We start from the raw sequence: 15,683 nt of genomic DNA, 5'->3' as shown, positions 1-15,683 counted from the left end.
ATATTACTTTGTCAATAAGATGTCTACTATAATTGCTTAATCCCTTTCTCCATTAAACAGATTAGTTTCTCTGCTGACAAAATCCCAATGCACACCTGACTTTTAGGGTCCTCCTCCAGAATGATGGTTCTCAAAGTGTGACCCTAGAGCAGCAGCGCTGCATCACCTGGGAACTAGATAGAAACTCAAATTCTTGAGTCCTACCCCTGACCTACAGATTCAGAATCCACAGGGGAGTGACCTACTGCCAGCTGTGTATTAACACCTCCTCCAGGCAATTCCAAGGCATGCTCAAGATTGAGAAGCATTGTTTCAGATTTTAATTAATGAAAGGCATCAGCTTAGGTGGGATTCCCCTGGGAATGCCCTGGAGTCAGTTAGCAAAACTCAACTGGATTTGCGAGTCCTTAGAAAATAGAAGCAAGGATCAGCCTAAAGAACATAATAACGGGGCTTTTCTTAGAAGAAATCAGAAGAAACTGCATGCAACAGAAGTAACCTTATGTCTCTAAACACAAAAAGAGTAAAAGCATTCCAATGCCTTCACTGCTGTGAGAGGGGAAAACCAGCTTCTTTCTTCTGCCTGGGTTTCAAATTCCTTCAACCAGGACAAAAGTGTCTTTGCAAAGGACATAGCTAATCTTAGGGAGGAGAAAAATCCCTGGGGGATACAGTCAGTGAGTCCTTCATAGGGAATGAAAGGACAGTCTGCTCTCCCCAAAGTGAATGAGTGATTAGATGGTTCTGGCCTTTATGAATGGAATTAATGAACCTTCAGAGAGGCATCAATTTGTACCTTCATTGTAACCTGGTAACCTTGGAAAGCCTTGAGCCGCTTTTTCTTCTCCTCTTCTTGTCCCATGCTTATCCAAGTGTCTGTAATTAATACGTTGCCTCCACGAGCCGCTTCCAGTGGATCATTCGTCAGCGACAGCTTGGTACTGTTCTAGCATACACAAGCATGCCAGTTAAACAACTTCATGGGACAGAGAAAGGCAATTAGGACTTTACATATAAGGAGCATACCTCCTTGGCATACTGTTCTGCCACCTTGATTATATTGGGATCCGGATCATAACCCTGCAGGGGGAAGAGTGTAACTGTTAGGTAATGTTATTCTATATGGTTTCTTACATATGCGTTACTTTCCTTTCAACAATAGTCACACTCTCTTTCCCTTTTTTTGCTTTAAGTTGAAGCCCAACCATGTGCAGTAGTATATGATTTACATCTAGAATTTCAAACCTTTATATTGCTTTGGGGAATTTCAAAAAATAAGCAATTGCCCCATTCTTCTTTTATCGTTTTTGACCTCCTTAGTCATAAAGACAAACAGGGTGGGGTGCTTTTGAGCTCTCGGTAGCACCTTTTCTTGTTCCTGTAATAGCTTAAGAGGATTATATATATAATTCTACCTTATGCATTTTGGTCTCAGTTTTTCCATGAGCTGTTTTTTTTTGTTTTGTTTTTTAATGCTTTTTCGTCTGAAATGCTTTTCCATATCCACTCCGTATCATAACACTTTCATGTCTCAGTTCAAGTATTTCAGAAAAACCTTCCCTGATCACTACAGCTAAGTACTAACAGTCTACACGCACACATCTTATTCTTTTGCACTCACCAACAAGTATTCTGAGTGCCGGGCACTTGCTCTGAAATGGCATTTACACAGCAAGCACACTGTTTTTGCTGAAATACATTTGTGTACGGTGGCTTGGTGAGGGAAGGGTCAGGACTTGGGTAAGGCAAGCGAAGTGCCTAAGGCACAAAGTCTAAGGAAGTGCTCACTGTCAGAGTCGTGAAAGCACAGATTTTGCACCATCGGTGCCTCGCTTGCTCACCCTCGTCTCAACTCTAGGTGAGGGGCCATTATGGAAGCAACGAAAGCCCCCCAAGCTATTCCATACACAACAGGTAGCCCCTCTGTCTCCATCTTTTCTTTCTAATCTGTTCTGTACACAGCAGCAAGAATTGTTTTCTTTGAAGCCTTCGATGTTTACTACTTGTTTCTTAAGTCAAAGCTGATTAAGAGTATCAAGGCTCCCCACTGACATCCCCTGTTTCTGTCTCTTTTAATTCGTCTCAACATCTTGCTGCAGGAAAGCCAATATTATTGTCATCCCTGCACATGTCTTGCCCTTTTCTGCCATCACAGCCTCTCACCTCCCGTTTTGTCCTCCTCTCCGGGGCGTCTTCATCGGAACACGTCAGCTCCTCCTTTGTCAAAACTCTAGCCCAGCTTCACCTTCAGACCCTCCATATGGTAGTCTTGTCAGTCCAAACCCCATAATTATTCTCACCTTCCTTCATCCTTTTCATTTTCCTGAATTCTTAGCACTGATTATGAGTTGGTGTTTATAAATTCTCAGTAGGACACTGTGGTGGACGCTGCGATATGCCACCCAGATCCCCCTTCATGAATAAAGGCAGTGGGAATGCTGCTAGAAGATGGCTTTTGGCTGTCAGTCTCTTTGGGCACTGCCTCAGTAGCAGAAAGCCGATTCACCCAAGGTCATATACCTTTCCAGGGCAACCTACATTCCGTGACTGGTTGACAGAAGGGTATGAAAATCTGACACCCTCCTCCCAATCCGGACAGCTGTGAATGGCCATCTCAGATCTAGAACTCTCCATAAGGTCAGCCTAGGTGGTGGTAGGGCCTATATCGTAGCTCGCGGCTTCTCCCTCTGCTCACTCCTGCTTCCTTTCCCTCCTTTCCACAGGCCTTGATCTCAAGGGCACGCCCTGGTAAACATCATGCATGCTAAACTCTGTCTCAGAGTCTGCTTCCCAGGAATCTCAACCTGTGACAGTATATTCAAGTTTATTCGTTTGAAATTGTACTTATTTGCATATGATTGTCTACCGTAGTTTCTTCTCTCATTACAAAATTCTTGAGGAAAGAAACTACTCATATGTTGCTGATGATGGCTGCCGACATTTTAGCAGGTTCACCACCCTCAAATAGCCATAAACTTGGGGGCTTTGTTTATCGGGATTTGGGGAAGTAATTAATAAAGGCTTGCTAATTTAGTAACTAATGTTGTGACCATTCATACTGGTAAACATAAATTAAGAGACTGGGCTATTACCTCATGTGCCTCCTGCCCTGAAAATTTAGCTTTCCCTTTGGAGAGCAGGTTTTATACTCCCTAACTATAATCAGTCTTAGAGAAGGAATCAATAAGCACTTAGAGAACCAACAGAGAGATTTGGAAATTAGAAAATCACCCAACCTTGCATCCACTGGGCTATGACTGAGAATACAAAAAGGAATTCTTTACTCACAGCTCAGCTTTCAATACTAAATCACTCATTGGCTTTAACATAAATCTTCAAACCAGACGAAGGTGATTAACAAACCTAGTTCAGTCTAAATATTCACTTAGAACAATGTTAAAATCATTACCATCAATAGTTTATGCAGCAATTTTTGCAATCAAGGACAAAATGATGTTTTCTTGAACATGGAAGTTATTCTTGGTTGAAGAATGGAGAAATAGATGAATTATGGCCTTGGAAACTTTTCAGTGCTTCTTAAATTTACAATAAATCTCCTAGCTTTATCTTTAAAGGAAATAGTTCTACTTATAAATTGATGGAACAACTTCTATACTATCAGTCTTTCCAGAAGACTTTTTAAAACTCTTACTCCCACCGAGATTTAACCAGGTTTTAGTACTCTTTATCATTTAAATGAGTTTCTACATAAGAACAATGCTGAAATTACTCTGTAATATTGGAATTTTTTCTTCTGATGCTAATAAAACTCTCTGACATGCAATAAAATGTTTAAATCATATATTTTTCCAACAGAATAAAGCCTTTATAAAAACACCTTATAGCAGGGAACAATTATTGTTAATGTATGTTTTATCTGTAAAAACTAAAACTAAATGCAGTAATAGTTTGCATTAATATAGATTTTTTTTCTTCAAACTAGATTTGTAGTGAGAGTGTGTTAAATCTTTCCATAAAGGGAGGAACCACCTTAAGCACATGTCAGATCTGACCCTTTATTTCAGTTCATGCTGAACAATAGAGAATTAGCTGTTGTAAACATTATCTCTCTGAGTCCCCAAAGTTTACTATAATAGGGTGGCTTCCAATGCATGCTGTTGCCTATGCTTGTCATTTGTTCTATGGCAAGTATGTCAGGTAGAATACTGTCCTCCAAAAAATTTATTCCCACCCAGAATCTGAGAATGTGACCTTATTTAGAAGTAGGGTCTTTGCAGATGTAATTAGTTCAGATGAGGTCATGCTGGATCAGGTTGGGCCTAAGTTTAATATACCCTGTTTCCCCGAAAATAAGACCTAGCCGGACAATCAGCTCGAATGTGTCTTTTGGAGCAAAAATTAATATAAGACACGATATTATATTATATATATTATATTATATTATATTATATTATATTATATTATATTATATTATGTAAGACCCAGTCTTATATAAGACCCGGTATTATATTATATTATATTATATTATATTATACCCGGTCTTATATAAGACCTGGTATTATATTATTTATTATATTATATTATATTATATTATATTATATTATATTATATTATATTATATTATATTATATTATATGACCCAGTCTTATAGTATAGTAAAATAAGACCGGGTCTTATATTAATTTTTGCTCCAAAAGATGTATTATGGCTAGCTCTTATTTTTGAGGAAACACGGTAACTACGGTCTTCATAGAAAGAGGGACATTTGTAAAGAGAAACAGACATAAAGGGAAGAAGATGGAGGCGGAGACTGGAGTGTTGTAGCCACAAACCACGGAATTTCTGGGACCATCAGAAGTGGGAAGAGACAAGGAAGGATCCTTCCCTAGAGGCTTCAAAGGGAGTGGGGCCCTGCCAATACCTTGAATTTGGACCTCTAGTCTATAGAACTGTGAATCTATAAATTTCTGTTGTTTTAAGCCACCGAGTTTGTGGTAATTTGTTATGGCAGCCCTTGCAAACTAAGGCTACAGGGTGTATTGACTCAAACCAGTCCAGCAAGAACACGAGGAAAAAACATTTTTGTTTTGTTTTGTTTTGTTTTGTTTTGTTTTGTTTTGTTTTGTTTTGTTTTGTTTTGTTTTGTTTTGGCAGGGTACAGCAGACAATGCTGATGCTCTACCCAGATGCCATCAGAGGGTCCATTTTTACAACTTTTCCTCCCTATCCCCGTTTCAGTGTGCTTTTCACAGCACTCGCAGCTCTTCTTCTGATGACCCTCTGGCTACCCAGCTTCTTTTCCTGCCAAAAGTGCCGGGAGATTCACCACCCGGGAGATTCATCCCCTTGCTGCCCTTGACCAAATATTGGTTCAAAGGATGAAAACCCGCCTTCCTTGCCTCAGGTTGGGAAAACTTGGGGGCATAATTTAAACTGCAGAGCACCTGTGGGATCACACTGACGCTCCTTTCTGTGGTACTGTACCTGACATGGCACTAGAGTGACCAAATCATCCTGGTTTGCCCTAGGACTCTCCCAGTTTTGCACTCATGTCCCCGAAAATCCCTAGTCCCAGGAAAACTAGAATGGTTGATCCGTAAATGGCACTCTTGCTTAGATTCTTCCCTTTCTCTGTTCTGCTCCCCCTATTCTCCTACAGGTCTGCCTTAGGAGTACTTCCTTAATAAATCACCTGTACACCAATCCATGGTAGGTCTCCTTGTGGAGAACCTGGCCCAAAACTCTGGTAGAGGGTGAAGAGTGCATGAACGCCTCAAGGATTTGAGTTTTTCCTGTTGGAGAAATTTAGCTATTAATCTACATTGTGTAATTCAAGTTCCCAGTTGATTGGCAAATAAACATCTCAAACTCAAGAAGCAGAGGCAAGGAGGAATTTTCAGGACTCATATAGTCATCTCTGGATGTCTTAGCTTTTCAGAGTTAACCACGGCGGCAACTACTGAAATAACAGCAAATGCATGCTTGGTCAGAAACACACTGGTACACAATAATTTTGAATAGTCGTCTCTTAATGAGAGGGTCAATTCTGTCTTTTACTTTGTTTCTGAAATGGTTTCTATTTAGGGGAGTATTCCACTCAAAAGACTCCTGATAGAATATCAGTAGCCAATGAGAAACATATTGGGGAAAACAATTCAGTAGAGATGAGATATTTCAAAGGTTCTGTGGGAATCCTTCCAGACTGGTTTCTGTATGAATCTCTTGTAGGGTTAATTTTTATCATCTGAAAGGCCTATTTATTTTGTATGAGTGTGCAGGTATCGTAACACAGGGCTTCTCCTAAAGGGATCTGACTTTTTTTATTTTGGTGTATTTATTTATGGATGGATGTTTTTATGTAAGTAACACATATTTACATGTTAAGAAATTCAAACTACATGAAAGGATATACCGTGAAAAGAAAGTCATCCTTTTACCTCTATCCTTGAACCTCCCAGTTCCCCTTCTCAGAGGCAACAACTATTACCAGTTTCTTGAGTATCAGAAAGGTCACTTTGGGTCTAAGAAAGAAATCATGCTTCCTATACATTCTATGAAAGATTAGCAGCAAGATAGAAAGTATATGGGAGTCAGGTTCACAGCCATATGGGACTTGGATTTAAAAAGCTGAAGGGTCCCTGGAGACGAGTTTTGTGAGCTTCATATTAGACTGACGTTTTTCTATCAGATTGTAGTATAGTAGGCCACCATTGTCTGCAGTTTTTCTCTCTGCCATTTCAGTTACCCATGGTCAACCACAGTCCAAAAATATTAAATGGAAAATTCCAGAAACAAACATTCATAAGTTTTCAATTCTGTGCCATTCTGAGGAGCATGATGAAATCTCGCGCCCACCCACTCCATCTTGCCCGGCACATGAATCATTCCTTTGTCCAGCGTACCCACACAATACAGCCTCCCCACCCTTAGTCACTTAGCGGCTGTCTCGGTTATCAGATTGACTGTCCCGGTATCACAGCGCTTGTGTTCAAGTCAGCCTTATTTTACTTAATCATGTCTCATTCACTTCACTTCATCATGTAGGCGTTTTATCATCTAACATCATCATCAGAAGAAGAAGATAAGTACAGAACAACAAGATATTTTGAGAGAGCTAGAGACCACATTCACATAACTTTAATTATAGCATATTGTTCTAATTGTTCTATTCTTAGTATTGTTAATCTCTTCTGTGCCTAACTTATAAATTAAACTTTATCATAGTTATGTATGTATAGGAAAAAAATGTAATATACCGGGGGTGCCAGAAAAATGCATACAAGTGGACACTTTGGTCAATGTTGCTCAAGCAGTAGTTCGCCGTCATCAGAAGTGTCTGGATGCTGACGGTAACTTTGAGCACCTTTTGTAATTGCAGAAGTCAAATGTGACTCGTATTCACCTTTGGTTATCGGTATATGCATATATTCAGTATTAGTTTTAAAAATTTTTCCTTTCTTAAAATGTGTATACATTTTTTTGGTACCCTCTATATAGAGGGTCTGTTACTATCCCCAGTGTCAGGCATCCAGTGGGGGTCTTTGAACCTATTCCCCGCAGATAGGGGAGGACTGCTGTATTAGAGAATGACAGCCCTCCCTGTGCCTTGGGAATTCTGTCTTGTCTGGATTTGCTTGCTTTTTTCAGACTTTGTGGTAGCAATGCACAAAGATTTAGTCATCACACTGGCTGGTTTCGGCACATTCCGAAGGATAATTCAGACATACTTCTAACATAAACTCACAGGATGAAAGGCATCAGCCAAGACTCTTTGTAGAGATGGGATATTGGGCATATTGGGCACTCAAGAGGCCAAATAGCTATAATAGTAGGACTGTTAACACAACCTAAATTTTGTGGCCTCACCTGTGCTCTTGAATGGATGAGAGGCTTGTTTTCACTGGGTAATTGCATTTGGGGATGATTTAAGGGGAGGTGAATTCAAGACAGAAAGTTTCCCTACCTTTGGAGTAGCTGCCTGAATGTGCATTCCGAATTTCGCTGCACTCATCATGATGGAGTGCAGGATGTTGTTCCCATCCCCAATCCAGCTGAGGGTAAGGCCTTTCAGAGAGCCATAGTGTTCCTGAAAGGGAAGGGATGGAGGAGATTACATCTGGGAGGAAATCCACTGATGTGAAACAATTATTAGGGTTAAAATAAATGGTCTTCACCTCAATTTTAATGCTTTGTTGGAATAATTAAACTGCAGTGGTACCTCGGTTTTCGAACGTAATCCATTCTGGAAGACTGTTCGAGTTCTGAAACGTTCGAAAACAGCCGACAGCTAGGCCTCAGGATCTTGCACTCAGCGGAAGCCACATGACATGTTCGACTTCCGAGGCATGTTCAAAAACCGAAGCACTTACTTCTAGGTTTACGGCGTGCATAAACCGAAATGTTCGTCAATGGAGACGTTCGAAAACCGGGGTACTACTGTACTAATTTCTTGCATTATACTGAGCAATTCAATAACATAAATGTACAATCACAAAAAAATAGCAAAATGTCCTAATATCTTAAACCAAGACATCATATGAACTTGTATGAGACTCATATTTTCATACGTTTCAAATCTGAATCTTTGTTGTATTCATTCATTCATTCATTCATTCATTCCACTAATTGAGCACCATCCATGTCCAGACACTTTTCTTTGCCCTGGAGATATAATAATGAACAAAGGAGAAATCAGTCACTGCCTTTATGGAGCTTCCATTCGTTGGTGTAAGAAAGGGGACATACAATGCACCTAAAACAGTGTAGCATGGTAGTTGAGTATGTTCCCACTTATACAAAGTTGGAAAACATTCTCATTAATAATCTTGGTTGTTTATTAATATAGACAGGTATAGCTAAAGTATAAACACATGCCTGGGAATTATAAATACAGACTTCAGGATAATAATTTCCTTGAGGGTTGGGAGGAAATGAGAGCAGGGAGAGTTAAACAGTGGGCTTCAACTCTTATCTGTAATATTGTATTTAAAAGCAAAAAAATTCTAAAGTAAGATTTGACAAAACTGTGTGGATGGCATGTGGGTTTATTTTTTATTTTTCTTGAAGTATCTGTAGGTTTTATATGTATTTATATTTATACATATAAGATAAAAAAGAGAAAGACTAAGCAATTTGGAGATCACAGAACTACTAGGTGGCTAAACTACGATTTAAATCCAGGTCCATCTGATTTAGATTCCATGTTCTTAATAAACGATTTATTCATTCAACTCTCACTTTGAGTATCTCCTATGTGAAGGCATTGCACCATATCCTGCAGGGGACAATATGATGACTAGGACATTTCACTGTCCCTCAGTGAATTTATAATCTAGTAATGATAAAGCCTCAAGGCGAAGCATTAAATTATCTGCTGTACATGTAAAGCCACGGCCACTTCGTATCTAACATCGTTGTATTACCCTCTCTGCATGAATTTTATCCTATCACCAATTGAGTTTCATTTTTAGTTTAACCTCACATATACATGTGTGTAGCTTATTCAAATGAAGACGAATATGGACCAATGCAGTTTTCCCTATCTCCCCAGAAAAGTCCATAGACAGAGAAACCGTGGTTGTCAGGATTCCCAGTGGCAAAACTCTGTAGATTGACTGTGGCAAAACAAACAAGATCAATCTTTCAAAGTTATTCAACTTCCTAATTTGGGGGGGGACATGGCTAAATTTGAGCCTCAATTCCATAAGATCTGCATGTTCTTAATCCTAGCCTTAAACAGTTTATTAAAATGATAGAAAATGGCCTCCTTCTTAGAAAGTGATTTAGTAATTGACCATTTTGAGTATTTAAAGCACACTCCACCAGTCTTCACTCCCAAACCACAGAGCTTGATATGTAGGATTACATAAAGCTTTTCCTATCTGTATGTTCCAGCATTCCCTATTCATCCACTGTGTTAAATATGTCACCAAAAAGTGAAACAATTAAAAACTAGGTGATGAGAGATGGACTGAAAGAGGTTGGGAATCGGGTTGAAAACAGTAGGCTCTCATAATCTGTTTTTAACAATTATCTGTTCTTTGGATGTCTAATATACACCCATGTGCTATAATTCTTTGCCAAGATGATATTTGAAAACAAAATATCAATACCATGATTTAAATGGTTCCGTTTAGAGATGGTCAAGACTATTTATTGATTTTGCTCTTGTATAAGCAAGGAAATAAGCTAACCTGGAGCGTGAGGTAATCAGCCAGGATCTGGATAGGATGGTACAAATCTGACAGCCCATTGATGATGGGGATGGATGCTTCTTTAGCCAGGGTGTCCAGATCTGATTGTTTATACACTCGAGCCAACACTGCATCTGTCATGCTAGACAATACGCTGCAGCAAACCAAGAAAAGATAATCTAAGTGAATTATGCTTACTAATTCCTTCTTTAATACAGGATCTTTAACAGTAATAACATGCTAATAAATTAGAATTTTTACTAAGTTACAACTACCTATCAACGCGACAGATTTAAAAGCTAATATTATACATGTAGTCATTACAGAAGGCAGCTGTTGTTCCACTGATATCCAGTGACCACTGATTTTACTATTTTTTACAAAGATAAGAAATTAACCATGGGCCTAACAGTCATGATGATGAATTATAATTGATAAATGGCAGTTGGTAAAGTTAAAAGGAACAAGACAAAAACAGAAAAACATTAATGTACAGAAAAATGTTAATGACCTGGCATGTGGCTAATTTTCTTTTCCACCATCCTGCAGACAAATACATTTTCACTATAAAATTGAAAGTACAAATGGGGGAGCCACAGAGGTGCACACAGATTGCCTCACAAGAGAGAACCTTCTAGGAGTGCTGTTAGCTGACAGCCCTCAACTGCTGTACCTTCAGGATCCACTGCAGCATTCCTGCAGAGACCACACTCTCCCCACGCTGTTCCCATCAATAACTGAGCATGGTGTGGACACCAGAGCTGGACCATTCTGCCTGACACAGGACTTTTGTGATGGGCAGTCTTTGCTCTAGGCTCCTCATCAGCCTGGCTGAGACTTTCTCAGAGCTGTACTGTGTCTGAGCTGCTTTCCAACTGACTCCTTCCTTCCTCCTTTCCTTTCACTGGGGTCAGAGCTGCATCACCTTCTGAAGGCTCTCCCTGCCTACTCCTGCTTCCTCTCTCCTTAATTCTTCACAGTTGTTCTCCCCAAATGCATCTCTTGCATATCTAATTCCACCTTGGAGTCTGCTTCTCAGTAAACTTGAAATGACACAGCTAGCAATGAACTCTTGCAGGGGCTTAGCCTGAGAAGGCATTTGGCCCTTACTCCTATTCTCTGCATAGCTATCAGCATCTCTGAAAAAGACACAAAGCGTTCAATATCATAGCACAAACACAAGCACACATACACACACTACACCAAAAAAAGCAACACAAGTCAAATCATGGCCACAAATTCAAGTAATTCTTAGAAAGATGGATATTATTATTCTCATTTTATAGTGAAGAACCTGAGACACAGATTAAGTAACTTACCCTGAATCACACAGCTAAATAAGTTGGAGGAGCTTGTATTCAAATCAAAGTCAGTTTAACTCAGAAGTCCATGTTTTTACCATTACAACACACGGCCTCAAATTTGCAGATGATAAACATCTGAAAGGAGAGACTGGGATCCAGATTTTAAGTTTTTCCCATGTGTAAGAGTGGTGGTGGTCCCTCAGCTAACGCTTCAGCCTTATAAAAATAGCAAGAATGGCGTTTCATTTAAAATCTTGGTTTCTTATTATTTAAGGGAAACCCTCACAACAGAGGCTTCCAATCATTTCAGTTTTAAGAAACTCTTTTTAATAGCAAAAAAATTTGGAAAGCCTCCCATGATGGTAGTTATATTAAAAATAGAGTCATAATTTTAAGATATCCAGTTAGTCTTGGGTTCTACAGCTCGCTCTGTAAGTTACTGTGTGATTTTGGACATGTCATTTAATTTTTCTATGATTTAGTTTCTTGGTCTGTAAAACCATAATAACAATACATATCCCACTGGGTTACTGTGAGATTTACATGAGAGACCCTATATGCATCGTATGATGCCTTGTTCATAGTAAGAGATCAAAAAGTAGTAGATATTATTACTGTGTCAAAAGAAAATGCATAAAAACTAACGCTAGTATGTATTTAGTAAGATCTTCACAAGTTTGTACTTTAATCATCATATATATTTGGAAAATTAGTCTCTCATATATCTGAGACATATTATTTACTCAGTCTATAGAAAACTATTGGTGCTTAAAAAATTCAAGGACCACAAAATAACTCCTTGCTACCAGGGATTAGGGAATCAAAGGTTGAAAACTATATTGTTATAATATTTTCTAGACTCAGATATTTTCAAATTTTCATTGATTTCTCATACTCATAGTTCCCAGATTTTCAGATTTCATGGATCAGCAAAATTTCCGATAACATGGAGATCAACATAAAATTTCCAACTTTTTGTTTGGCAAATTAAGGACAATGGGAAACAAGCAAATAAACACATGTAATATGTTAGTATCTTCACTTAATAAAGCGATATTTTAACACCAAAAAAAAGGTGTGAACGACCTTGAAATTGAATTTTGCTTTGTGGAGTTCACTATATTGTCTTTATTTTTCTTATTCTACCATTTCTGATGAAAACTTCTCATGGCAGGGTATCAGTGGAGGGGTCAAGATTTAGGAACCAGTGCTCTGAACTATCTAAGCACAGTCTATGTTATAGCATGAAAGAGGTGCATAAAAGAGCCACTTTATAATTTCTCTTGCAAGACAGGTGATGTTTGATGGTTAATTAAGAAAAGAGTTTTCAAATATTGCCGCACATGAAAGTCACCTGGAGAGTTTTTGAAACTCTTGATACCCAGGCCATAATCTCTATCAATTATGTCAGAAAAGTAGAATCTTGAAGGGTAGGACCTAGGGATCAGTATTTTTAAAAACTTTCCAGGAAACTCCAATATGCAGCCAAGGTTGAGAACCAAAGCTAGCACCTGGCTCCTCAGGTCAAAAGCATCGGCATCACCTGGGAGCTTGTTAGAACTGGAGAATCTTAGACCCCGCCCAGATTTACTGAATCAGAATATGGATTTTAACAAACTTTTCAGGTGATTCATTTTCATATTAAAGTTTGAGACTCCCAAAAAGAGGGAATTGAGGCCACCATATTTTTGAAAGTACCATCCTTTTTTTTTTTCTTAGAACCCTAAGCAGCACCAGCCCGCCAAAAAAATTCAAGAGATGGCAGCCCAGAAAGACAGAGGACTTGGTCCATAATCTCACTGGCAGGGAGTGCTTTCTAGTTCAATGGAAGGAGAAAAGCATCTCAAATCCTAAGAAATGAAGAATCCACTCCCTTCCCTGAAGGCCCCCTCATTAGAGTAACCAGCTACCTTGACCAATTGGATGCCCCGAGACAATGGTTCCCAAACTTGTGTGTATCAAAACTAAGTGAAGAACTTAAAGTACTGAGGCCCACGCTGCCAAAATAGGGTAGAGTCTGGGTAGTTTTACTTGTTACCAAGTTTCCCAAGTAACTCAGATAACCTTCCAAAGTTTGAGAACCATTGTTCTAAGGCATAGGCTATTATGTTAAAAGAATTTTAAATCTTTACTTTTTTCAAGACTTTAATACAAATTCCCTTCCCAGTACAGATATACTGATGCTTCATACTATAGAATGCAGTCGTTTAATTCTATCGTGAGAAAGTAATGTCAATGGAGGCAGCTATCCCAAAAAAGTCTATAATTATTATCAATTTCCTATTTCGTAAGAATTGGTTAATTTTATGACACCTAAAATACTATGGCTCAGTTGGTTAGAGTGCATGCTCTCAACAGCAAGGTTGCTGGTTCGATTTCTACATGGGATGGTGGGCTGCACCCCCTGCAGCTAAAGACTGAAAACGGCAATTGGACTTGGAGCTGAGCTGCGCCCTCCACAACTAGATTGAAGGACAATGACTTGACTTGGAGCTGATGGGTCCTCGGAAAAACACACTGTTCCCCAATAAAGTCCTGGGAATTCACAGTTCCCTTTCCCCAATAAAATCTCTTTAAGAAATCAGAATTTATATGAAAAACAGGAATAAGGATCTTAAGATAGAATAATGCACCCCAATGATGTCCACACTCTAATCCCCATAACCCCTGAATATGTTACATAGCAAAAGGAATTTTGCAGATGTGATTAAATTAAGGAACTTGAGATAGGGAGATTATCCTGGGGTGGGCCCAATATAATTACAAGGGACCTTATAAGAGGGAGGCAGGTGGTCAGAAATGAGAGAAGATGCTAGCTATGCCGCTGGCTTTGAAGATGGAGAAAGGGAGCCAGGAGCCCCAGGATATAGGCAGCCTCTGGAGATTGGAAAGGGCAAGGAAATGGATTCTCCCCCGGAGCCTCCAAAAGGAACACTGCCCTGTGGGCTCATTTTAGACCTCTGGCCTCCAGAATTGTAAGACAATAAATTGTTTTGTTTTAAGCCACTAATATTGTGGTAATTTGTTAAAGCAGTAATAGCAATCCAATATAGAGCTCATGATAAAAAGTGAAAACTATGTGATAAAAATATATTCATCCTAGTGGCCAGTACCTTGACTTTAATTCATCTTGAACTTAAAAGCAACCAGTTCCCAAAACCCAACCAAGATTAAGTGGTCAGCAATCCACTTCACTTGCATTCTTAGCCTCCTGAGATATTTTTTCCTTCCACTCCAGTAAAATGACATATATAAACCATGAAAATGTATAAAAATAATCTCCAGTAGAAATCCTTGCAACCCAGTAGTGTATAAAGTTTCAATTCCAGGACCATGTAAGGATAAAATAAAAGCAGGGATAATAATGTAAAACAATATTAAGTGTACGATATTAACAGTGTTATGCCCAGTTTTCTTGTTAAATATTAATCAGCTCTGTAATCAAAGTGGTATTTTATGTGTATTTTTTCCTTTTTAAAATGTGTAGAGCATTCAAGGAAATCTGAAATGCTAGGTTTGTGATTAAGTTAAATGTTTAAAAGCAGTTGATTAATTTTGCAATCAGTGTTTAACCGGTTGAGGAGACTTGTTTTGTTCATTTAATATGTATTTGATTTATTGGTTGGATAAGTAACATGTGAAAGTTTAAAGCAAACATTCTGAAATTTGAACATGCATGAGAATCCCCAGGAGGGCTTGTTAGAACACAGCCAATCATGTTTCTGATTCAGTAGGTCTGGGTTGGTCCCCTCCCCGCCAAATTTGCATTTCTAACAGCAAATTATGCTGCTGGTTTGGGGACCACACTTTGAGAACCACTGAGGAATGTTTGCAATTTTGTGTTTAAAGTAATGCTAATGGTTGATAATTCATAACGTTAATAGATTGGACTGTAAAAAAAGTGCAGAGTAGGCAATATTCCTATAAACACAGAAAGCCCCTTGGACAGTAAAGCATCTATGGGCAAAAGCTTGATTTAAAAAAAAATGGCCCTGTAATCTTTTAGGCACAGAAGGTGAAGTGGAATCTGGGACACGGGGGAGGCGCAGATCCCAGGTTGTCTTCACATTGTAATCTCTTGGGGAAACAAAGACATTAAAGATCTTTAACTAGACAATTATTCATAATATTTTGTCAATGAAGTTGCTGTCTACTTTATGTTTAAAGTTGATATAAATCAGAGAGAAATCACCATTCTTAGTTTTCTTCTTCCAGGATACTCAAG

The 15,683-nt window shown here is 38.8% G+C and overlaps 1 protein-coding gene and 1 long non-coding RNA gene across 12 annotated transcripts in view; one reads left to right on the top strand and one right to left on the bottom strand.

Moving 5' to 3' along the window:
* Positions 1-15,683, top strand: part of LOC141569739 (uncharacterized) — a 204,949-nt gene that overhangs the window by 137,712 nt on the left and 51,554 nt on the right. The window lies entirely within an intron of this gene.
* Positions 1-15,683, bottom strand: part of OTC (ornithine transcarbamylase) — a 56,656-nt gene that overhangs the window by 8,818 nt on the left and 32,155 nt on the right. Inside the window, exons 5-8 of the mRNA XM_019747855.2 lie at positions 10,155-10,308; positions 7,925-8,047; positions 1,027-1,080; positions 797-946 (exon numbers count right to left, since the gene is read on the bottom strand). Of these exons, the coding sequence (XP_019603414.1) occupies positions 797-946; positions 1,027-1,080; positions 7,925-8,047; positions 10,155-10,308 (481 nt within the window). The remainder of the gene's footprint in view (positions 1-796; positions 947-1,026; positions 1,081-7,924; positions 8,048-10,154; positions 10,309-15,683) is intronic.

Source organism: Rhinolophus sinicus, chromosome X (genome assembly GCF_036562045.2).
Source record: "Rhinolophus sinicus isolate RSC01 chromosome X, ASM3656204v1, whole genome shotgun sequence".
Taxonomy (NCBI): domain Eukaryota; kingdom Metazoa; phylum Chordata; class Mammalia; order Chiroptera; family Rhinolophidae; genus Rhinolophus; species Rhinolophus sinicus.
Note: the sequence above shows the minus strand (reverse complement) of the source record. Positions and strands in the feature narration are given on the sequence as shown.